The sequence below is a fragment of the Tachyglossus aculeatus genome, chromosome 1 (genome assembly GCF_015852505.1).
Source record: "Tachyglossus aculeatus isolate mTacAcu1 chromosome 1, mTacAcu1.pri, whole genome shotgun sequence".
Lineage (NCBI taxonomy): Eukaryota > Metazoa > Chordata > Mammalia > Monotremata > Tachyglossidae > Tachyglossus > Tachyglossus aculeatus.
Window position 1 is genome coordinate 6,176,070 of NC_052066.1, and position 24,501 is coordinate 6,200,570.

General features: G+C 44.4%; 1 protein-coding gene across 1 annotated transcript in view; it reads left to right on the top strand.

The window, feature by feature from the left end:
• Positions 1–24,501, top strand: part of NCKAP5 (NCK associated protein 5) — a 116,978-nt gene that overhangs the window by 11,126 nt on the left and 81,351 nt on the right. The window contains exon 2 of the mRNA XM_038753446.1: positions 8,984–9,145. Within this exon, the coding sequence (XP_038609374.1) occupies positions 8,984–9,145 (162 nt within the window). The remainder of the gene's footprint in view (positions 1–8,983; positions 9,146–24,501) is intronic.

Here is a 24,501-nt window from a genome sequence, read left to right on the forward strand (position 1 = left end):
AGTCAACCTATGCACCAAGCAAAAACTCCTCACTCTCGGCTTCCAGGCTGTCCATCCATCCCCTGGCCCCCTCCTCCCTCACCTCCCTTCTGTCCTTGTCCAGCCCAGCCCACACCCTCCGCTCCTCTACCGCTAATCTCCTCACCGTACCTTGTTCTCGCCCGTCCCGCCGTCGACCCCCGGCCCACGTCCTCCCCCGGGCCTGGAATGCCCCCAATCCCTCCACACATCCTCCAAGCTCGCTCTCTTCCTCCTTTCAAAGCCCTACTGAGAGCTCACCTCCTCCAGGAGGCCTTCCCACACTAAGCCCCCCGCCTTTTCCTCTGCTCCTCCTCCTCCCCATCACCCCAACTCCCTCCCTCTGCCCTACCCTCTTCCCTTCCCCACAGCACTTGTGTACATTTGTACATATTTATTACTCTATTTTATTAATGATTCATTCATACATTCAATCATATTTATTGAGCGCTTACTGTGTGCAGAACACTGGACTAAGCGCTTGGGAAGTACAAGTTGGCAACATATAGAGACGGTCCCTACCCAACAGTGGGCTCACAGTCTAGAATGATGTGTCTATAGCTATGATTCTATTTATTTTGATGGTATTGACACCTGTCTACATGTTTCGTTTTCTTGTCTGTTTCCCCCTTCTAGCCTGTGAGCCCATTGTTGGGTAGGGGCTGTCCCTATGTGTTGCCTTTTTGTACCTCCCAAGCGCTTAGTCCATCATCATCAATCGTATTTATTGAGCGCTTACTGTGTGCAGAGCACTGTACTAAGCGCTTAGCACTGTACTAAGCGCTTCAGTGCTCTGCACACAGTAAGCACTTAATAAATATGATTGAATTCATGAATAAATATGATCAAATGAATGAACAAATGATCATGGCTACTGAGGGGATTTCCCAGGCACTACTAACGTGGCTCAGTGGAAAGAGCCTGGGCTTTGGAGTTAGAAGTCATGGGTTCAAATCCCAGCTCCGCCAATTGTCAGCTGTGTGACTTTGGGCAAGTCACTTCACTTCTCTGGGCCTCAGTTACCTCATCCATAAAATGGGGATGAAGACTGTGAGCCCCAGGTGGGACAACCTGATCACATTGTTACCTCCCCAGTGCTTAGAACAGTGCTATGCACATAGTAAGTGCATAATAAATGCTATTATTATTATTATTATTATTATTATTGTCCTCTCCCAAGTGCTTAGTACAGTATAACACTCAGCACATAGGATAGTGTAAACCCATTGAGGCTAGGGATTGTTTCTACTAACTCTATCATCCTCTTTCAAGTGTTCTGTGCACAATATGCTGTAAGTTCCTCTGGGGCCAGGAGTATGTATAATAATAATAATAATAATAATAATAATAATAATATCATCCTGCAATTAATATTATTATTTATTAACTGCTTACTATGTTCCAGGAACTGTACAAAGCACTGGGGTGGATGCAAGTAAATTGGTTTGGACAAAACCATGTGAGACTCACAGTCTTAATCCCCGTTTCCCAGATGAGGGAACTGAGGCCCAGAGAAGTGAAGTGACTCGTTCAAGGTCCCACAGCAAAGTGGCGGAGGCGGGATTAGAACCCAGGTCCTTCTGAATTCCAGTCCCGGGCTCTACCCACTGGGCCACACTGCTTCTCTAAGACTCTACCAACTCTAATCTGACCGACCTCCTGATCCTATTTTATTTTGTTAGTATGTTTGGTTTTGTTCTCTGTCTCCCCCTTTGAGACTGTGAGCCCACTGCTGGGTAGGGACTGTCTCTATATGTTGCGAACTTGGACTTCCCAAGCGCTTAGTACAGTGCTCTGCACACAGTAAGTGCTCAATAAATATGATTGATTGATTGATTGATTGATCCTGTCTCTCTGCTCTGCGTTTAGCAGAGTGCTTGGCTAGAGAAGAAGAGAAGCGGCGTGGCTTAGAGGAAAGGGCCCGGATTTAGGAGTCAGAGGTTGTGGGTTCTAATCCCGGCTCTGCCACTTGTCAGCTGTGTGACTTTGGGCAAGTCACTTCACTTCTCTGTGCCTCAGTTAACTCATCTGTAAAATGGGGATGAAGACTGTGAGCCCCCCGTGGGACAACCTGATCATCTTGTAACCTCCCCAGTGCATAGAACAGTGCTTTGCACATAGTAAGTGCTTAATAAATGCCATTATTATCATTATTATTACCTCAGCACTTAGAACAGTGCTTGGCACATAGTAAGTGCTTAACAAATACCATCAGTACTAAGCAGTACAGTGCTCTACACACAGTAAGTGCTCAATAAATACAATTGATTGATTGCTTTGCACATAGTGAGCACTTAATAAATGCCATTATTATTATTATTATTATTGTTATTATTATTATTATTATGGTCATTCCAATTTGCTTGTCTCCACCCCAGCACTTAGAACGGTGCCTGCCACATAGTGAGCGTTTCATTGGCTTAGTGGAAAAAGCCCAGGCTTGGGAGTCAGAGGTCATGGGTTCTAATCCCAGCTCCGCCACTTTTCAGCTGTGTGACTTAGGGCAAGTCACTTCACTTCACTTCCCTGTGTCTCAGTTCCCTCATTTGTAAAATGGGGATGAAGACTGTGAGCCCCCCATGGGACAAGCTGATCACCTCGAATCAACCCCAGTGCTTAGAACAGTGCTTGGCACATAGTAAGTGCTTAGTAAAAGCCATTATTATTATTATTACCTGGGTTCTAATCCTGGCTCTGACACTTGTCTGCTTTATGACCTTGAGTGAGTCACTTTACTTGTCCGGGCCTCAGTTCCCTCATCTGTAAAATGGGAATGGAGGCTGTGAGCCCCACGTGGGACAGGGACGTGGCTCAGTGGAAAGAGCCTGGGCTTTGGAGTCAGAGGTCATGGGTTCAAATCCCAGCTCTGCCAGTTGTCAGCTATGTGACTTAGGGCAAGTCACTTCACTTCCCTGTGTCTCAGTTCCCTCATCTGTAAAATGGGGATGAAGACTGTGAGCCCCCCATGGGACAATCTGATCACCTTGTAACCTCCCCAGCGCTTAGAACAGTGCTTTGCACATAGTAAGTGCTTAATAAATGTCATTATCATTATATAATTTAGTCGCGTCCCACATGGGGATAGCTTTCCATCCCCATTTAGAGATGTGGTAAATGAAGCCCAAAGAATAATAATAATAATGATGATGGTATTTGTTAAGCACTTACTTTGTGCCAAACACTGTTGTAAGGTAATCAGGTTGTCCTACGTGGGGCTCCCAGTCTTCATCCCCATTTGACAGATGAGGGAACTGAGGCCCAGAGAAGTGAAGTGACTTGCCCAAGGTCACACAGCCGATGAGTGGCAGAGCCGGGATTAGGGCTCAGGTTCTTCTGACCTGATATAGAGACATTTATTCGACGACACACTCCATTGTTAATTTCGGTTACTCGGTTTATAAGTCCTTTTACATGGGTCTCCTCTGTTAAAGAAGCAGTGTGGCTTAGTAGCTAGAGCCCGAGCCTGGGAGTCAGAAGGTCATGGGTTCTAATCCTGCCTCCGCCACTTAATAATAGTAATAATGATGGCATTTGTTAAGCGCTTACTATGTGCCAAGCACTGTTCTAAGCGCTGGGGGGGATACAAGGTGATCAGGTTGTCCCACATGGCGCTCACATTCTTCACCCCCATTTTACAGATGAGGTAACTGAGGCCCAGGGAAGTGAAGTGACTTGCCCAAAGTCACACAGCTGACAAGTGGCGGAGCCGGGATTAGAACCTATGAGCTCTGACTCCAAAGCCCGGGCTGTTTCCGCTGAGCCACGCTGCAATGATAGTATGTGTTAAGCGCTTACTACGTGCCAGACACTGTACTAAGTGCTGGGGTGAATACAAGCAAATCGGGTTGGACAAAGTCCCTGTCTCATGTAGGGCTCGCAGTATCAATCCCCATTTTACAGATAGGTTAACTGAGGCCCAGAGTATAATAATAATAATAATAATAGTAATGATAATGATGGTATTTGTTAAGCGCTTACTTTGGTGACAGACACTGTACTAAGTGTTGGGGTGGATACAAGCAGATTGAGTTGGACACAGTGCCTGTCTCATGTGGGGTTCACAGTCTCAATCCCCATTTCACAGACAAGGGAACCAAAGCCCGGAGAAGTGAAGTGACTTACCCAAGGTCACACAGCAGACAAGTGGCGGAGCCGGGATTAGAACCCAGGACCTTCTGACGCCCAGGCCCGGGCTCTACCCACTCCACCATGCTACTACTCTTTCTACTAGTACTGCTACTACTTGTACTATCGGTACTGTGGCTTCTAATCATCATCATAATAATGATGGCATTTATTAAGCACTTACTACTACTACTACTACTACTACTAATAATAATAATAATAATGGCATTTATTAAGCTCTTATTATGTGCAAAGTACTGTTCTAAGCGCTGGGGAGGTTACAAGTTGATCAGGTTCTCCCATGGGGGGCTTACAGTCTTAATCCCCATTTTGTAGATGAGGTAACAGGCACAGAGAAGTTAAGTGAGTTGCCCAAAGTCACACAGCTGACAATTGGCAGAGCTGGGATTTAAGATGAGGCAAAAACTATAAAGCAAGAAAACAGAGATGGAAAAGACAAACCATGTTACTATGTGCAAAGCACTGTTCTAAGCACTGGGGAGGTTACAAGGTGATCAGGTTGTCCCACGTGGGGCTCCCAGTCTTCATCCCCATTTGACAGATGAGGTCACTGAGGCTCAGAGAGGTGAAGTGACTCGGTCATATTTATTGAGCCCTTTACAGTGCTCTGCACACAGTAAATGCTCAATAAATACGATTGAATGAATTAAATACTATGTGCTGAGCACTGTACTAAGCTCTCGGGAAAATAATAATAATAATAATAATATTAATAATAATAATGACATTTATTAAGCACTTATTAAGTGCAAAGCACTGTTCTGAGCACTGGGGAGGTTACAAGGTGATCAGGTTGTCCCACGTGGGGCTCACAGTCTTCATCCCCATTTGACAGATGAGGTCACTGAGGCTCAGAGAGGTGAAGTGACTCTGTCATATTTATTGAGCCCTTTACAGTGCTCTGCACACAGTAAATGCTCAATAAATACGATTGAATGAATGAAATACTATGTGCTGAGCACCATACTAAGCTCTTGGGAGAATAATAGTAATAATAATAAAAATAATGGTATTTGTTAAGCATTTACTATGTGCAAAGCACTGTTCTAAGCACTGGGGAGGTTACAAGGTGATCAGGTTTTCCCATGGGGGGCTCACAGTCTCAATCCCCATTTTCCAGATGAGGTAACTGAGGCCCAGAGAAGTGAAGTGACTTGCCCGAAGTCACACGAGCCGGGATTTGAACCCATGACCTCTGACTCCAAAGCTCGTGCTCTTTCCACTGAGCCGCGCTGCTTCTCCAGAGAATACAGTATAACAGAGTCGGTAGTCTGGAGAAGCAGCGTGGTTCAGTGGAAAGAGCCGGGGCTTTGGAGCCAGAGGTCATGGGTTCGAATCCTGGCTCTACCAATTGTCAGCTGTGTGACTTTGGGCAAGTCACTTAACTCATCTGAGCCTCAGTTACCTCATCTGTAAAATGGGATTAAGACTGTGAGCCCCACATGGGACAACCTGATCACCTTGTAACCTCCCCAGCACTTGGAACAGTGCTTTGCACATAGTAAGCGCTTAACAAATCAATCAATCAATCAATCAATCGTATTTATTGAGCACTTACTGTGTGCAGAGCACTGTACTAAGCGCTTGGGAAGTCCAAGTTGGCAACATATAGTGACAGTCCCTACCCAACAGTGGGCTCACAGTCTAAAGGGGGGAGACAAAACCGAACATACTAACAAAATAAAATAAACAGAATAGATATGTACAGGTAAAATAAATAAATAAATAAATAAATAAATAAATAAATAAATAAATAAATACAGTAATAAATCTGTACAAACATATATCCATATATACAGGTGCTGTGGGGAAGGGAAGGAGGCAAGATGTGGGGGATGGAGAGGGGGACGAGGCGGGGAGGAAGGAAGGGGCTCAGTCTGGGAAGGCCTCATTATAATGCCATTATTATTATTATTATTATTATTATTATTATTATTATCATTATCATCATTATTATTATTAGTCATGTTTCCTGCCCACAAGGAGCTTGCAGTCGAGTGGGGGGGACCGATATGAATAGAAATCAATAAATGAGGGATGTGGACATAAGCGGTGTGGGGCTGGGACGGGGGGATGAAGAAAGGGAGCGAGTCAGGGCGACGCAGAAGGGAGGGGGAGAAGAAGAAAGGAGGGCGCAGTCAGGGAAGGCTTCTTGGAGGAAATGGGTCTTCAATAAGGAGTTGAGGTGGGGGAGAGTCATGGTCTGGGGGATTTGAGGAAGGAGGGCATTCCTGGACGGAGGCGAGATAGAGGAGATGGAGGCCCAGGGAGAAGGTTGTGCATGAGAGGAGCGGAGCGTGTGGGCCGGGCCGGAGGAGGAGAGCGGCCTGGAGAGGGAGGAGCGCTCAATAAATACGACTGAATGAATTGAATGAATGAATTAAATGCTTACCGTGGGCAGAGCACTGTACTAAGCGTTTGGGAGAGTATAATACAACAATAAACAGACACATTCCCTGCTCATGACCAGCTCACAGTCTAGAGGGGGAAACGGACATTCATAGAAATAAATAAATTAGGGCTAAGTGTACATACATTGCCAACTTGTACTTCCCAAGCGCTTAGTACAGTGCTCTGTAATCAGTCAATCAATCAATCGTATTTATTGAGCGCTTACTGTGTGCAGAGCACTGGACTAAGCGCTTGGGAAGTACAAGTTGGCAACATATAGAGATGGTCCCTACCCAACAGTGGGCTCACAGTGTAAAAGGGGGAGACAGAGAACAAAACCAAACATACTAACGAAATAAAATAAATAGAATAGATAGGTACAAGTGAGAAGCAGCGTGGATCAGTGGAAAGAGCCCGGGCTTTGGAGTCAGAGGTCATGGGTTCAAATCCCGGCTCCGCCAATTGTCAGCTGTGTGACTTTGGGCAAGTCACTTCACTTCTCTGTGCCTCAGTTACCTCATCTGTAAAATGGGGATTAAGACTGTGAGCCCCCCATGGGACAGACTGATCACCTTGTAACCTCCCCAGCGCTTAGAACAGTGATTTGCACATAGTAAGCGCTTAACAAATGCCAACATTATTATTATTATTATAAGTGTACATACATTGCCAACTTGTACTTCCCAAGTGCTTAGTACAGTGCTCTGCACACAGTAAGCGCTCAATAAATACGATTGAATGAATGAATGAGTGAACCCAAAGGACAGCTTGAAAGCCCATGGTGACGAGCTTCTGCTTGTTGTGGAGGGGGACGGGCAACCCCTGGAGGGTCTTGAGGAGTGGGGAGACGTGGGCTGAATATTTCTGCAGAAAAATGATGCGGGCAGCAGAGTGAAGTACGGACCAGAGTGGGGAGAGGCAGGAGGCTGTGAGGTCAGCCAGGAGGCCGGTATAGTAATCAATCAATCAATCAATCGTTTTTATTGAGCGCTTACTGTGTGCAGAGCACTGTACTAAGCACTTGGGAAGTCCACGTTGGCAACATATAGAGACGGTCCCTACCCAACAGTGGGCTCACAGTCTAGGAGGGGAAGACAGAGAACAAAACCAAACATATTAACAAAATAAAATAAATAGAATCGATATGTACAAGTAAAATTAATAAATAGAGTAATAAATCCATACAAACATATATACATCTATACAGGTGCTGTGAGGAAGGGAAGGAGGTAAGGCGGGGGGATGGAGAGGGGGAGGTGGGGGAGAGGAAGGAGGGGGCTCAGTCTGGGAAGGCCTCCTGGATGCGGGATGCGATAAGGGCTTGGATCAGTGTGGGAGCAGTGTGGATGGAGAAGAGAGGGTGGATTTTAGAGGCGGATCTAGGTTGAACCTTATGATTTTGACACCTGTTTCCATGTTTTAATAATAACAATAATAATGATAATGATTAGTATGTTTGGTTTTGTTCTCTGTCTCCCCCTTTTAGACTGTGAGCCCATGGTTGGTTAGGGTCTGTCTCTATATGTTGTCAAATTGTACTTCCCAAGCGCTTAGCAGAGTGCTCTGCACACAGTAAGCGCTCAATAAATACGATTGATTGATTGATTGATGATGGTATTTTTAAGCGCTTACAATGTGCCAAGCACTGTTCTAAGCGCTGGGGGGATACAAGGTGATCAGGTTGTCCCACGTGGGGCTCACAGTCTTCATCCCCATTTTACAGATGAGGTAACTGAGGCACAGAGAAGTGAAGTGACTTGCCCAAAGTCACACAGCTGACAATTGGTGGAGCCGGGATTTGAATCCATGACCTCTGACTCCAAAGCCCGGGCTCTTTCCACTGAGTCAAGCCGCTTCTCTGTTTTGTTTTGTTGTCTGTCTCCCCCTTCTAGACTGTGAGTCTGTTGTTGGGTAGGGACCGTCTCTATATGTTGCCGACTTGTACTTCCCAACTGCTTAGTACAGTGTTCTGCACACAGTATGCGCTCAATAAATACGATTGAATGAATGACAGCCTTCGATGGCAGACTGAACGTGGGGATTGAGTGAGAGAAAAGAGTCTAGGATAAAGCCAAGGTTACGGGCCTAGGAGAGCGGGAGGATGGTAGTGCCGTCTACAGGGATGGAAAAGTTGTGAGAAGGGCAGGATTCGGTGCGAGGGAAGACGGGGGATTCGGTTTTGAACATCGCTGTGGGGATCGGCTGGTGATAAAATCAATCAATCAATCAATCAATCGTATTTATTGAGTGCTTACTGTGTGCAGAGCACTGGACTAAGCGCTTGGGAAGTCCAAGTTGGCAACATATAGAGACAGTCCCTACCCAACAGTGGGCTCACAGTCTAAAAGGGGGAGACAGAGAACAAAACCAAACATACTAACAAAATAAAATAAATAAAATCTGCTGAGAACATGATATCCCGTTTTAGGACAAAGAACGGGATGTCTTTATCCTAAAAGAGCAGAAGCGGAAGAAAAATCTCGAAGATTTGGAGGCGGAAGTGTTCGAAGCTCCAGAGAGTGAAGGCAAAGGTGACTCTGGAGAAAATGAAAAGAGCACATTATTGCTGAGCCGACTGAAAGCTTTGGAGGTAAGAAATTATCCATCTGTTCTCCGTAAATGGTTTTTTGTTACTGGACCAGAACTGGAGCTGGGGAGGGAAGGAGGGATTAATCTGGCCACGCTCAGTACACTGTTCCCCGTAAAAGGGATTTTTCTTATTTAGGCCGGGATCGGAGGGAGGGAGGGATTAATCTTGCCGTGTTTAGTTCACTCCTATTTACGCTACGCAGGTTCCCTTCATGATTCATTTGTCGGGCCTGAGTGGAAATCTGTCGGAAAACCCCCTAAAAGGAGCTTTCTAGGGTGTCAAGGATCATAGACCCCCACAAAGAACTCCATAAATAACTTTAATTCACTGCGAGTTCCCGTCCCTCCGCCGTGCCTTGCCGGCAGCTGAAATGTGGTGTTCTGACTTCGCCTTCGAACGTTAATTTACTAAATGTGCAGTTCGATCAGAGTCATAAAAATAAATGCTTTCGGCTCCGGGTTGCGCGCCAAATAGTCTTTGCCTGGGTGAGAAGCTCACGGTAGGGGAAAGAGGTGCGTCTGAAAGGTGAGGTGTGAGGTTTGTGTTTCCGTAAAGTTTACTGCGTGGCTCAGTGGAAAGAGCACGGGCTTAGGGGTCAGAGGTCATGGGTTCAAATCCCAGCTCCGTCAATTGTCAGCTGTGTGACTTTGAGCAAGTCACTTCACTTCTCTGGGCCTCAGTTTCCTCCTCTGTAAAATGGGGATGAAGACTGGGAGCCCCAAGTGGGACAGCCTGATCGCCTTGTATCCTCGCCAGTGCTTAGAACGGTGCTTTGCCCATAGGAAGCGCTTAACAAATGCCATCATTATTATTATTACTGGAAGTTGTAGAGTGAGGTGTGTGTCCGAAGAGCAGGGGTGTGGGTCTGCAGGGTGAAATGTGTGTCTTTTGGGTGAGGTATGTGTCTTTAACTATAATATAATATAACATAACATTATATAACATAACATAGTATAATATAATACAATAATATAATATAATATAATATAATATAATATAATATAAATATGATATAATAAATATGATATAATAAATATACTATGATATGATATGATGCAATACAGTATAATAATATAATATAATATAATAATATATGATACAATAATATAATATAATATAATATAATCATCATCATCAATCGTATTTATTGAGCGCTTACTATGTGCAGAGCACTGTACTAAGCGCTTGGGAAGTACAAATTGGCAACATATAGAGACAGTCCCTACCCAACAGTGGGCTCACAGTCTAAAAGGGGAAGACAGAGAACAAAACCAAACATACTAACAAAATAAAATAAATAGAATAGATATGTACAAATAAAATAAATAAATAAATAGAGTAATAAATATGTACAAACATATATACATATATGCAGGTGCTGTGGGGAAGGGAAGGAGGTAAGATGGGGGGATGGAGAGGGGGACGAGGGGGAGAGGAAGGAAGGGACTCAGTCTGGGAAGGCCTCCTGGAGGAGGTGAGCAATCAGCGGGGCCGAGATATAATATATATAATATAATATAATATAATATTATTATAATAATATAATATAATATATTACAGAGTAATTCGTGTGCCTATAGAGTGAGGTGTGTGTCTGTAGAGTAAGGTGCGTTTTTGTAAATGTTAGTAAATGTTAGTAAAGTCAGGTGTGTGTCCATAAAGTGGGGTGTGTGTCTGTACAGTGAGGTGTGAGTCTATAGACTAATTTGTGTGCCTGTAGAGTGAGGTGTGTGTCTGTGTGTGTCTCTGTGTGTGTGTGTGTCTGTAGAGTAAGGTGTATTTTTGTAAATGTTAGTAAAGTCAGGTGTGTGTCCATTAAGTGGGATGTGTGTCTGTAGAGTGAGGTGTGTGTCTATAGAGTAATTCGTGTGCCTGTAGAGTGAGGTTTGTGTCTGGAGAGTAAGGTGCGTTCTTGTAAGTGTTAGTAAAGTCAGGTGTGTGTCCATAAAGTGGGATGTGTGTCTGTAGAGTGAGGTGTGTGTCTATAGAGTAATTCGTGTGCCTGTAGAGTGAGGTGTGTGTCTGTAGAGTAAGGTGTGTTTTTGTAAATGTTCATAAAGTGAGGTGTGTGTCTGTAGAGTAAGGTGTGTTTTTGCAAATGTCCATAAAGTGAGATGTGTGTCCATCAAGTGGGATGTGTATCTGTAGAGTGAGGTGTGTGTCTGTAAAGTGAAGTGTGTGTCTACAGAGTGAGATGTCTATCTTTAGGGTGAGGTGTGCGTCTCTAAAGTAATATGTGTGTCTGTACCATAAGGTGTCTATCTGTAGAGTAGGGTTTGTGTCCGTGAAGTGGGGTGTGTATCCTCAGCGTGTGGTGTGTGTCTGAAGAATGAGGTGTGTCCCCATTCATTCATTCATTCATTCAATTGTGTTTATTGAGCACTTACTGTGTGCAGAGCACTGGACTAAGCGTTTAGCACTGCACTGTAATAGAGTGAGATTGTGTGTCTGGAGAGTGAGTTGTGTGTCCGAAGAATGAGGTATGTCCCTAGAGGGAGGTGTGTGTCCGGAGAGCGAAGTGCGTGTCAGTTGAGTGAAGTGCGTGTCAGTGGAGTGAAGTGCATGTATGTAGAGTGAGGTGTGTGTCTATAATAATAATAATAATAATAATAATAATAATAATAATAATAATAATGGTATTAGTAATTCTAGACTGTGAGCCCACTGTTGGGTAGGGACCGTCTCTATATGTCACCAACTTGTACTTCCCAAGCGCTTAGTACAGTGCTCTGCACACAGTAAGTGCTCAATAAATACGATTGAATGAATGAATGAATGAATGGCTCTGCCACCTGTCTGTCTCCCCCTTATAATAATAATAATAATAATAATAATAATAATCAGTAATTAATAATTGCATTTGCTAAGTGCTTACTATGTGCCAAGCACTGTTCTAAGCGCTGGGGTAGATTCAAGGTGATCACGTTGTCCCACGTGGGGCTCGCAGTCTTCATCCCCATTTTACAGATGAGGTCACTGAGGCACAAAGACATTAGAGAAGCCGAGTGGCTTAGTGGAAAGAGGTTGGGCTTGGGAGTCAGAGATCTTGAGTTCTAATCCCGGCTCCGCCGCTTGTCAGCTGTGTGACTCTGGGCAAGTCACTTCACTTCTCTGGGCTTCAGTTCCCTCATCTGGAAAATGGGGATGAAGACTGTGAGCCCCACGTGGGGACCAGGGAGTGTTTGGGCGACTGGGCCTGCCACTGACTCTAGAATCACCTGCTCTACGTGAGGTTTATTTATTTATTTATTTATTTATTTTATTTGTACATATCTATTCTATTTATTTTATTTTGTTAGTATGTTTGGTTTTGTTCTCTGTCTCCCCCTTTTAGACTGTGAGCCCACTGTTGGGTAGGGACTGTCTCTATATGTTGCCAATTTGTACTTCCCAAGCGCTTAGTGCAGTGCTCTGCACATAGTAAGCGCTCAATAAATACGATTGATGATGATGATGATGATGAGGTTTCTGCCCGGGACTAACAGATCTGATCTCGTCTGATTCCCTGGATGGGAGATTCACCCATCACCGTAATATTGGTAATAATAATAATAATAATAATAATAATAATAATAATAATAATAACAATAACACAATAATAATGGCATTTATTAAGCACTTACTATGTGCCAAGCACTGTTCTTAGCGCTGGGGTGGTTACAAGGTGATCAGGTTGTCCCACGGAGGACTCACAGTCTTCATCCCCATTTTACAGATGAGGTCACTAAGGCCCAGAAAAGTGAAGTTACTTGCCCAAAGTCACACAGCTGACAATTGGCAGAGCCGGGATTTGAATAATAATAATAATAATAATGATAATGGCATTCATTAAGCACTTACTATGTGCCAAGCACTGTTCTAAGCACTGGGGAGGTTACAAGGTGATCAGGTTGTCCCACAGGGGGCTCACAGTCTTAATCCCCATTGTACAGATGAGGTAACTGAGGCACAGAGAAGTTAAGTGACTCGCCCAAAGTCACACAGCTGACAATTGGCAGAGCCGGGATTTGAATCCATGACGTCTGACTCCAAAGCCCGGGCTCTTTCCACTGAGCCACGCTGCTTCTCCATAATAATAATGATGGCATTTGTTAAGTGCTTACTATGTGCCAACCTCTGTTCTAAGCTCTGGGGGATACAAGGGAATCAGGTTGTCCCACGTGGGGCTCACAGTCTTAATCCCCATTTTCCAGATGAGGGAACTGAGGTGCAGAGAAGTTAAGTGACTTGCCCAAAGTCACACAGCTGACAGTTGGCAGAGCCAGGATTAGAACCCAGGACCTCTGACTCCCAAGCCCATGCTCTGTCCTCTGAGCCACACTGCTTCTCTGCTAATCTCTGCTAATCATGGTACTTCTTAGGCGCTTTCTATGTACCAAGCACTGTTTGATCGCTGGGGTAGATACAAGGTGATCAGGTTGTCCCCCGTGGGGCTCACGATCTTCATCCCCATTTTACAGATGAGGGAACTGAGGCACAGAGAAGAAGCAGCATGGCATAGTGGCTAGGCCTTGGGCGTCAGAAGGTCATGCGTTCTAATCCCGCCTCTGCCACTTGTCTGCTGGGCAACCTGGGACAAGTCACTTAACTTCTCTGTGCCTCAGTTCCCACATCTGTAAAATGGGGATGAAGACCTTGAGCCCCACAGGGGACAACCGGATTATCTGGTTTCCACCTGAGCGTTTAGAACAGTGCTAGGGGTGGGCGGGGCAGGGGTGCAGGGCTGGGAGTAAGGCTTCATTTAGTTCTTCTATGATAAATATAAATATTTATTTATAATATTTATATATATATTTAATATATAAATACACAAATATGTATAATTTATTTATTTATAAATAAATATTTTATTTATTATGATTTATGATTTAATTTATATATCAATATATAATAATAATATGTAATATATAATATATTATTATTACATGTTATATGCTATATATGTTATATATTATATATCACCATTATATTATATATTATATATTATAATATAATATAATATATTATATATTAATATAATTTATATATTATTATTCATGATAAATATTATAAATAAATATATTTGTTTGTTTATTTATTTATTTATTTGCTAAATATATATTTATATTTATACGTGTATAAATGTATGTATAGGTGTAAATATATGACACCTGTCCACATGTTTTGTTTTGTTGTCTGTCTCCCGCTTCTAGACTGTGAGCCCGTTGCTGGGTAGGGACCATCTCTATAAGTTGCCAACTTGTACTTCCCAAGCGCTTAGTACAGTGCTCTGCACACAGTAAGCGCTCGATAAATACGATTGAATGAATAAATGAATGAATGCTTGGCACATAGTAAGCACTGAACAAATACCATTATTACGGTCCTGGGTTCTAATCCCGCCTCTGCCTCATGTCTGCTGTATGACCTGGGGAAAGTCACTTCACTTCTCTGGGCCTCAGTTCCCTCATCCATAAAATGGGGATGGAGACTGTGAGCCCCACGTGGGACAGGGACTGCGTCCAACCCGATTTTGACCACCACACGGTGATTTCCATCGCTATGGATTTAGTGAAGCAGCGTGGCTCAGTGGAAAGAGCCCGGGCTTTGGAGTCCGAGGTCATGGGTTCAAATCCCGGCTCCGCCACTTGTCAGCTGTGCGACTTTGGGCAAGTCACTTCACTTCTCTGGGCCTCAGTTACCTCATCTGTAAAATGGGGATTAAGACTGTGAGCCCCCTGTGGGGCAACCTGAGCACCTTGTAACCTCCCCAGCGCTTAGAACAGTGCTTTGCACATAATAAGCGCTTAATAAATGCCATTATTATTATGGATTTTCCTCCTACACCCTTTGAGCAACAAGTTACTTGGTATTTCCCCTTCCAGACTTCGAGCCTGTTGCGGGCAGGGATTGTCTCTCTGTTCATTCATTCATTCAGTCATATTTATTGAGCGCTTACTGTGTGCAGAGCACTGTACTAAGCGCTTGGGAAGTACAAGTTGGCAACAGATAGAGACGGTTCCTACCCAACAGTGGGCTCACAGTCTAGCGCTCTGTTGCTGAATTGTACTTTCCAAGTGCTTACTGCAGAACTGGGATTAGGCCTTCCCAGACTGAGCCCCTTCCTTCCTCTCCCCCTCGTCCCCCTCTCCATCCCCCTGTTTTACCTCCTTCCCTTCCCCACAGCACCTGTATATATGTATATATGTTTGTACGGATTTATTACTCTATTTTACTTGTACATATTCTATTTATTTTATTTTCTTAATATGTTTTGTTTTGTTCTCTGTCTCCCCCTTCTAGCCTGTGAGCCTGCTGTTGGGTAGAGACTGTCTCTATATGTTGCCAACTTGTACTTCCCAAGCGCTTAGTACAGTGCTCTGCGCACAGTAAGCACTCAATAAATACGATTGATTGATTGATTGATTGCTCCTGCCATTAGGCCATCCTGTCTCATGGGTGACCTTGGACAAGTCAGTTCACCTCTGTTACGTTATCTGTAAAATGGGGATGGTGACTGTGAGCCCCACGGGGGACATGGACTGTGCCCAACTTGATTATCTCGCATCTACCCCAGCGCTTAATACAGTGCCTGGCACTTAATAAGCTCTTGACAAACACCATAAGAAGGAGGTATTGTCCGCAATGATGGGAAAATTGTGGGAGGATGGGGCTTGGGTGGGAAGAAACGTGTTTTGTTTTGTTGTCTGTCTCCCCCTCTTAGACTGTGAGCCCGTTGTTGGGTAGGGACCGTCTCTAGATGTTGCCGACTTGGACTTCCCAAGCGCTTAGTACAGTGCTCTGCACACAGTAAGCGCTCAATAAATACGATTGAATGAATGAATGAGTGAGTGCTGTTTTGGACGGGTGAAGTTTGAGGGGTCGGCGGGGCGTCCAAGCAGGGACGTCCTGAAGGCAGGGGGAGATGGGAGACTGCAGAGAGGGAGAGAGAGCGGGGCTGGAGAGGGAGATTTGGGAATCATCCGTATAGAGGTGGGAATTAAAGCCGCAGGAGCGGAAGAGTTCTCCAAGGGAATGGGTGCAGATGAGACTAGAAGGGGGCCCAAAACTGAGCCTTGAGGGACCCCCACAGTGAGGGGGTGGGAGGCGGAGGAGGAGCCCACCAAAGAGACCTTTCCCCCTTCTAGACTGTGATCCCATTGTTGGGTAGGGACCGTCTCGATATGTTGTCAACTTGTACTTCCCAAGCGCTTAGTACAGTGCCCTGCACACAGTAAGCGCTCAATAAATATGACAATGAATGAATGAAATGAATGAAGGAAAGAGACTGACCACCTTTCTCCTCACCTACAAAGCCCTCCTAAAATCCCACTACGGCCAAATTTCCGCTCCGGGTTGGAAGGCCCGATTGGAGGATTTCCTCCAGTGTGAGAAAAAAGGGGGACTCGGCCAGACATCATGTTCCCCATTTGTCCTACCCAAGCGCCCAGTCCAGTGCTCTGCACACAGTAAGCGCTCAATAAATACGATTGAATGAAGGATTTGATAAACATTCAGCGGCCGACTGCCTTTCTCCCCACCTACAAAGCCCTCCTAAAAATCCCACTACGGCCAAATTTCCGCTCCGGGTTGGAAGGCCCGATCGGAGGAGTTTCTCCAGTGTGAGAAAAAAGGGGGGCTCGGCCAGACATCATGTTCCCCATTTGTCCTACCCAAGCGCTCAGTCCAGTGCTCTGCACACAGTAAGCGCTCAATAAATACGATTGAATGAATGAAGGATTTGATAAACATTCAGCGACTCCGGGATTAAAAGTCTCCCCGCCTCCGAGGAGCTATCAGGGAAGAAATATGAACTAAGAAGCTCTATCCGTTATACCCGGAGATAATTAGAACCAATGTTGTTAATTGTCTGTTGGTTTAATGGTTTCTCCCTTGGCACTTGTATTTTCTGGGAGAGTATAAATCGGGTTGACAGGGCCTGTGTGCCCCTTCGATGTTTCATCGGGAGATCTGAGTTTTCTCGGTTCCGGGCAATTAGCGTTTTTTTTCCCTTCCCGGCTGGTGAAGAAGGTGATTCGTCTTAGTATTTCATGGGATTAAATTGAAAGAGAATAACTCATCCTGTTTTAAGAGAAGTGGCGTGGCTTAGTGACAAGAGCAGGGGCTTGGGAATCAGTGGTCGTGGGCTCTCATCCCCGCTCCGCCACTTGTCGGCTGTGAGACTTTAGGCGAGTCACTTCACTTCGGTCGTTCATTCTCAGTCTCTTTTGCAGGCTCCTCCTCCCCCTCCCATCCCCTTACTGTGGGGGTTCCCCAAGGTTCAGTGCTTGGTCCCCTTCTGTTCTTGATCTACACTCACTCCCTTGGTGACCTCATTCGCTCCCACGGCTTCAACTATCATCTCTACGCTGATGACACCCAGATCTCCATCTCTGCCCCTGCTCTCTCCCCCTCTCTCCAGGCTCGCATCTCCTCCTGCCTTCAGGACATCTCCAACTGGATGTCTGCCTGCCACCTAAAGCTCAACATGTCCAAGACTGAACTCCTTGTCTTCCCTCCCAAACCCTGCCCTCTCCCTGTCTTTCCCATCTCCGTTGACAGCACTACCATCCTTCCCGTCTCACAAGCCCGCAACCTCGGTGTCCTCCTCGACTCCGCTCTCTCATTCACCCCTCACATCCAAGCCGTCACCAAAATATGTCGGTCTCAGCTCCGCAACATTGCCAAGATCCGCCCTTTCCTCTCCATCCCAACCGCTACCCTGCTCATTCAAGCTCTCATCCTATCCCATCTGGACTACTGCATCAGCCTTCTCTCTGATCTCCCATCCTCCTGTCTCTCCCCACTTCAGTCTATACATCACACTGCTACCCAGATCGTCTTTGTGCAGAAGCACTCTGGACATGTTACTCCCCTCTTCAAAAATCTCCAGTGGCTGCCAGTCAACCTACGCATCAGGCAAAAACTCCTCACCGTCGGCTTTAAGGCTTGTCCATCCATCCCCTCGCCCCCTCCTACCTCACCTCCCTTCTCTTCTTCTCCAGCCCAGCCCACACCCTCCGCTCCTCCGCCACTGATCTCCTCCCCGTTAGGCCTCGTTCTCGCCTTTCCCGCCATCGACCCCCGGCCCACGTCCTCCCCCGGGCCTGGCATGCCCCCAATCCCTCTGCCCCTCCGCCAAGCTAGCTCTCTTCCTCCCTTCAAGGCCATACTGAGAGCTCACCTCCTCCAGGAGGCCTTCCCACACTGAGCCCCTTCCTTCCTCTCCCTCTCGTCCCCTTCTCCATCCCCCATCTTACCTCCTTCCCTTCCCCACAGCACCTGTATATATATGTATATTATGTTTGTACAGATTTATTACTCTATTTATTCATTTATTTTACCTGTACATATCTATTCTATTTATTTTATTTTGTTAGTATGTTTGGTTTTGTTCTCTGTCTTCCCCTTTTAGACTGTGAGCCCACTGTTGGGTAGGGACTGTCTGTATATGTTGCCAACTTGTACTTCCCAAGCGCTTAGTACAGTGCTCTGCACACAGTAAGTGCTCAATAAATACAATTGATTGATTGATTCTCTGAGCCTCAGTTCCCTCATCTGGATAATGGGGATGAAGACTGTGAGCCCCCCGTGGGACAACCTGATCACCTTGTATCCCTCCCAGCGCTTAGGACAGTGCTTCACACATAGTAAGCACTTAACAAATGCCATCATTATTATTATTATTATCATTATTATTCTCTGGGCCTCAGTGACCTCATCTGTAAAATGGGGATGAAGACTATGAGCCTCACTTGGGTCAACCCGATCACCTTGTATCACCTCCAGTGCTTAGAGCCATGCTTGGCACATAGTAACTGCTTAACAAATGTCATTATTATTATTATTATTATTATTATTATTATTATTATTATTATTATTATTATTCTCTGTGCCTCATTTCCTTCATCTGGAAAATGGGGATGAAGATTGTGAGCCCCACGTGGGAGAACCTGCTTATCTTCTATCTCCCCCAGCACTTAGAACAGTGCTCAGCAAATAGTAAACACTTAACAAATACCATTATTGTTGTTATTATTGTTATTGTTATTATTATTATTATTATTGCCCCAATTCTTAGAACAGTGCTTGGCACATAGTAAGTGCTTAACAAATACCACGATTATTATTATTATTATTTTATAAATCTCTAGTGGGGATTAGAGAAGCAGCGTGGCTCAGTGGAAAGAGCCCAGACTTTGGAGTCAGAGGTCATGGGTTCAAATCCCGGCTCTACCAATTGTCAGCTGGGTGACTTTGGGCAAGTCACTTCACTTCTCTGGGCCTCAGTTACCTCATCTGGAAAATGGGGATTAAAACTGTGAGCCACCCGTGGGACAACGTGATCACCTTGTAACCTTCCCAGCGCTTAGAACAGTGCTTCGCACATAGTAAGCACTTAATAAATGCTATTATTATTATTATTAGATATAGATCCCAGCTCTATGAGTGTCATAATAGTAGAGGTATTTTATTTCTTCTTGATGATATTTATTAAGCGCTTACTACGTCCTGGGCATCATACTGAGATTCATTCATTCATTCAATCGTATTTATTGAGCACTTACTGTGTGCAGAGCACTGTACTAAGCGCTTGGGAAGTACAAGTTGGCAACATATAGAGACGGTCCCTACCCAACAGTGGGCTCTAGAAGGGGGAGATCTGGGGTGGAGCAGTGCTGGAGTGCTTAGAAGCGTGGCTCAGTGGAAAGAGCCCGGGCTTTGGAGTCAGCGGTCATGGGTTCAAATCCTAGCTCTGCTAATTGTCAGCTGTGTGACCTTGGGCAAGCCACTTAACTTCTCTGGGCCTCAGTTACCTCATCTCTAAAATGGGGATTAAAACTGCGAACCCTACATGGGACAATCTCATCACCTTGTATCCCCCAGCGCTTAGAACAGTGCTTTACCCATCGTAAGCACTTAACAAATACCATCATTATTATTATAGTAAGCACTTAACAAATACCAACATTATTATTGTTATTATTGTTAAGCATTTGGGAAAGTACCATACAATATTAAACAGTGACATTCCCTTCACTGTGAACTCGTTGTGGGAAGGGAATGTCACTGTTTAATGTTGTATTGTACTTTCCCAAGCGCTTAGTACAGTGGTTTTGCTCAATAAATACGATTGAATGAACTTAACAAATACCAACATTATTATTATTATTATTGTTAAGCGTTTGGGAAAGTACCATACAGTATTAAACGGTGACATTCCCTTCGCTGTGAACTCGTTGTGGGAAGGGAATGTCACTGTTTAATGTTGTATTGTACTTTCCCAAGCGCTTAGTACAGTGGTTTTGCTCAATAAATACGATTGAATTAATGAATGAATGTTTCTACCAACTCTATTGAGTTGGACTCTCCCAGTGCTCTTCATACTAAGCGCTCCATAGACTATAAACTCCCGGAGGGTAGGAATCATATCCAGCACCTCTGTTGTCCTTTCCCAAGTACTTGGGCCTGGGAGTCAGAAGGTCATGGGTTCTAATCCAGCTCTTTCATTCATCTGCTGTGTGACCTTGGGAAAGTCATTTCCCTTCTCTGGGCCTCAGTTGCCTCAGCTGTAAAATGGGGATTAAAACTGTGAGCCCCACATGGGACAATCTCATCACCTCGTATCCCCCAGCGCTTAGAACAGTGTTTTATCCGTAGTAAGCACTTAACAAATACCATCATTATTATTACAGTAAGCACTTAACAAATACCAACATTATTATTATTATTATTATTGTTAAGTGTTTGGGAAAGTACCATACAATATTAAACGGTGACATTCCCTTCCCTGTGAACTCGTTGTGGGAAGGGAATGGCACTGTTTAATGTTGTATTGTACTTTTCCAAGCGCTTAGTACAGTGGTTTTGCTCAATAAATACAATTGAATGAATGAATGTACTAAGCAAGTGCTTAGTACAGTGCTCTGCACATAGTAAGCGCTCAATAAATACGATTGATGATGATGAATGAATGTTTCTACCAACGCTATTGAATTGGACTCTCCCAGTGCTCTTCATACTAAGTGCTCCATAGACTATAAATTCCCAGAGGGTAGGAATCATATCCAGCACCTCTACTGTCCTTTCCCAAGGATTTGGGCCTGGGAGTCAGAAGGTCATGGGTTCTAATCCAGCTCTTTCATTCGTCTGCGGTGTGACCTTGGGAAAGTCACTTCCCTTCTCTGGGCCTCAGTTGCCTCAGCTGTAAAATGGGGATTAAAACTGTGAGCCCCACATGGGACAATCTCATCACCTCGTATCCCCCAGCGCTTAGAACAGTGTTTTATCCGTAGTAAGCACTTAACAAATACCATCATTATTATTACAGTAAGCACTTAACAAATACCAACATTATTATTATTATTATTATTGTTAAGTGTTTGGGAAAGTACCATACAATATTAAACGGTGACATTCCCTTCCCTGTGAACTCGTTGTGGGAAGGGAATGGCACTGTTTAATGTTGTATTGTACTTTTCCAAGCGCTTAGTACAGTGGTTTTGCTCAATAAATACAATTGAATGAATGAATGTACTAAGCAAGTGCTTAGTACAGTGCTCTGCACATAGTAAGCGCTCAATAAATACGATTGATGATGATGAATGAATGTTTCTACCAACGCTATTGAATTGGATTCTCCCAGTGCTCTTCATACTAAGCGCTCCATAGACTATAAATTCCCGGAGGGTAGGAATCATATCCAGCACCTCTATTGCCCTTTCCCAAGTACTTGTGCCTGGGAGTCAGAAGGTCATGGGTTCTAATTCAGCTCTTTCATTCGTCTGCGGTGTGACCTTGGGAAAGTCACTTCCCTTCTCTGGGCCTCAGTCGCCTCAGCTGTAAAATGGGGATTAAAACTGTGAGCCCCACATGGGACAGGGACTATGCCCAACCTGAACAGCATTTGGCACATAGTAAGCACATAACATATGCAAAAAATAAATACCGCACACATAGTAAGCAGCCAAAAAACACCAGCGATTTGTTGACTGATTTCTGCCTGAATTCCCCATGAGAAAGATTTTCTCATTTCATGGAAGAACTTGATGATATCTCCTGAAGAAAGGAAGAGGTTATCACTGAGAACCTGCCTTTCAGGGTTGAAATGATCCAGATTTATTTTCATTTTTTGGTATTTGTTAAGGGTTTACAACGTGTCGGGTACTGTACTACGTAGGGACTGTCTCTATATGTTGCCAACTTGTAATTCCCAAGTGCTTAGTACAGTGCTCTGCACACAGTAAGTGCTCAATAAATACGATTGATTGATTGATTGATTGATTGTACTAAGTGCCTGGGGTAGGTACTTAGAGAAGCAGCGTGGCTCAGTGGAAAGAGCACGGACTTTGGAGTCAGAGGCCATGGGTTCAAATCCTGGCTCTGAGAGTTCTCAGCTGTGTGACTTTGGGCAAGTCACTTCACTTCTCTGGGCCTCAGTTACCTCATGTATAAAATGGGAATGAAGACTGAGCCCCACGTGGGACACCCTGATCACCTTGTAACCTCCCCAGCGCTTAGAACAGTGCTTTGTGCATAGTAATTGCTTAATATAAAATGGGTAGGAAGACTGTGAGCTCCACGTGGGACAACCTGATTACCTTGTAACCTTCCCAGCACTTAGAACTTTGCAAATAGTAAGCGCTCAATAAATATTATTATTATTTTATTATTATTACAAGCTAATTAGGTTGGGACTCAGTCCCTGTCCCACTTGGGGTTCACAGCCTTCATCCCCATTTGACAGCTGAGGGAACTGAGGCCCAGAGCAGTGAAGTGACTTGCCCAAGGTCACCCAGCAGAGAAGTGGAGGAGCCGGAATTAGAACCCGGATCCTTCTGACTTCCAAGCCCGGGCTTTTTTACCTAGGCCACGATCGACTGTCTCTAGTGAGCATTTCAGGGGGTCACTGGAATCAAATTCAGGCTTTGGTCGCTCAGACGCCGCTCTTGGAAACACAAATCTACTGTTATCTTTGGTAACCAAACGGGGGAAAATTAATTGCCCAATTAAATTCTTATCACCTCGCCTTAGAGGTTAACTGCCATGCCAGCTCTTTTGATTCTATCAATTAATAATATCGATTGTGTGTTTACTATGCGCAGAGCACTCTACTAAGTATTTGGGAGAATAAAATAGAGTTGGTGGAAATAATCCTTGTCCTTAAGGAGTTTATGGTCTACAGTGTGAAGAGTATTGTGCTGAACGCTTGGGAGAGGACAATAGAGTTAGTACACACAATCCCTGCCCTCAAAGATTTTAAAATGTAACACCCCCTCCCATTTGTAGTTTATTTCAGACTTTCTGTCCCACAGATTATATATTTTAGAACAGTGCTTGGCACATAGTAAGCGCTTAACAAATACCATCATTACTATTCATTCATTCAATCGTATTTATTGTGCCCTCACTGTGTGCAGAGCACTGGACTAAGCGCTTGGGAAGTACCAGTTCACAACAGGGACAGTCCCTACCCAACAACGGGCTCACAGTCTAGAAGGGGGAGACAGACAACAAGGCGAAACATGTGGACAGGTGTCAAGTCATCAGAATAAATAGAAATAAAGCCAGATGCACATCATTAACAAAATAAATAGAATAGTAAATATGGACAAGTAAAATAAATAGAGTGATAAATCTGTACAAACATATATACAGGTGCTGTGGGGAGGGGAAGGAGGTAGGGTGGGGGGGATGGGGAGGAGGAGAGGAAAAAGGGGGCTCAGTCTGGGAAGGCCACCTGGAGGCATTATTATTATTATTATTATTATCGTTAATTCACTCATTCATTCAATCATATTTATTGAGTGCTTACTGTGTGCAGAGCACTGTACTAAGCGCTTGGGAAGTACAAGTTGGCAACATCTAGAGACGGTCCCTACCCAACAGCGGGCTTACAGTCTAGAAGGGGGAGGCAGAGAACAAAACAAAACAAAACGTATTAACAAAATAAAATATATAGAATAAATATGAACAAATAAAATAGAGTAATTCATTCATTCATTCAATTGTATTTATTGAGTGCTTACTGTGTGCAGAGCACTGTACTAAGCGCTTAGAAAGTCCAAGTTGGCAACATCTAGAGACGGTCTCTACCCAACAGCGGGCTCACTGTCTAGAAGGGGGAGGCAGAGAACAAAACAAAACATATTAACAAAATAAAATAAATAGAATAAATATGTACAGGTAAAATAAATAAATAAATAGAGTAATTCATTCATTCATTCATTCATTCAATCGTATTTATTGAGCGCTTACTGTGTGCAGAGCACTGTGCTAAGTGCTTGGGAAGTACAAGTTGGCAACATCTAGAGACGGTCCCTACCCAACAGTGGGCTCACAGTCTAGAAGGGGGAGGCAGAGAACAAAACAAAACA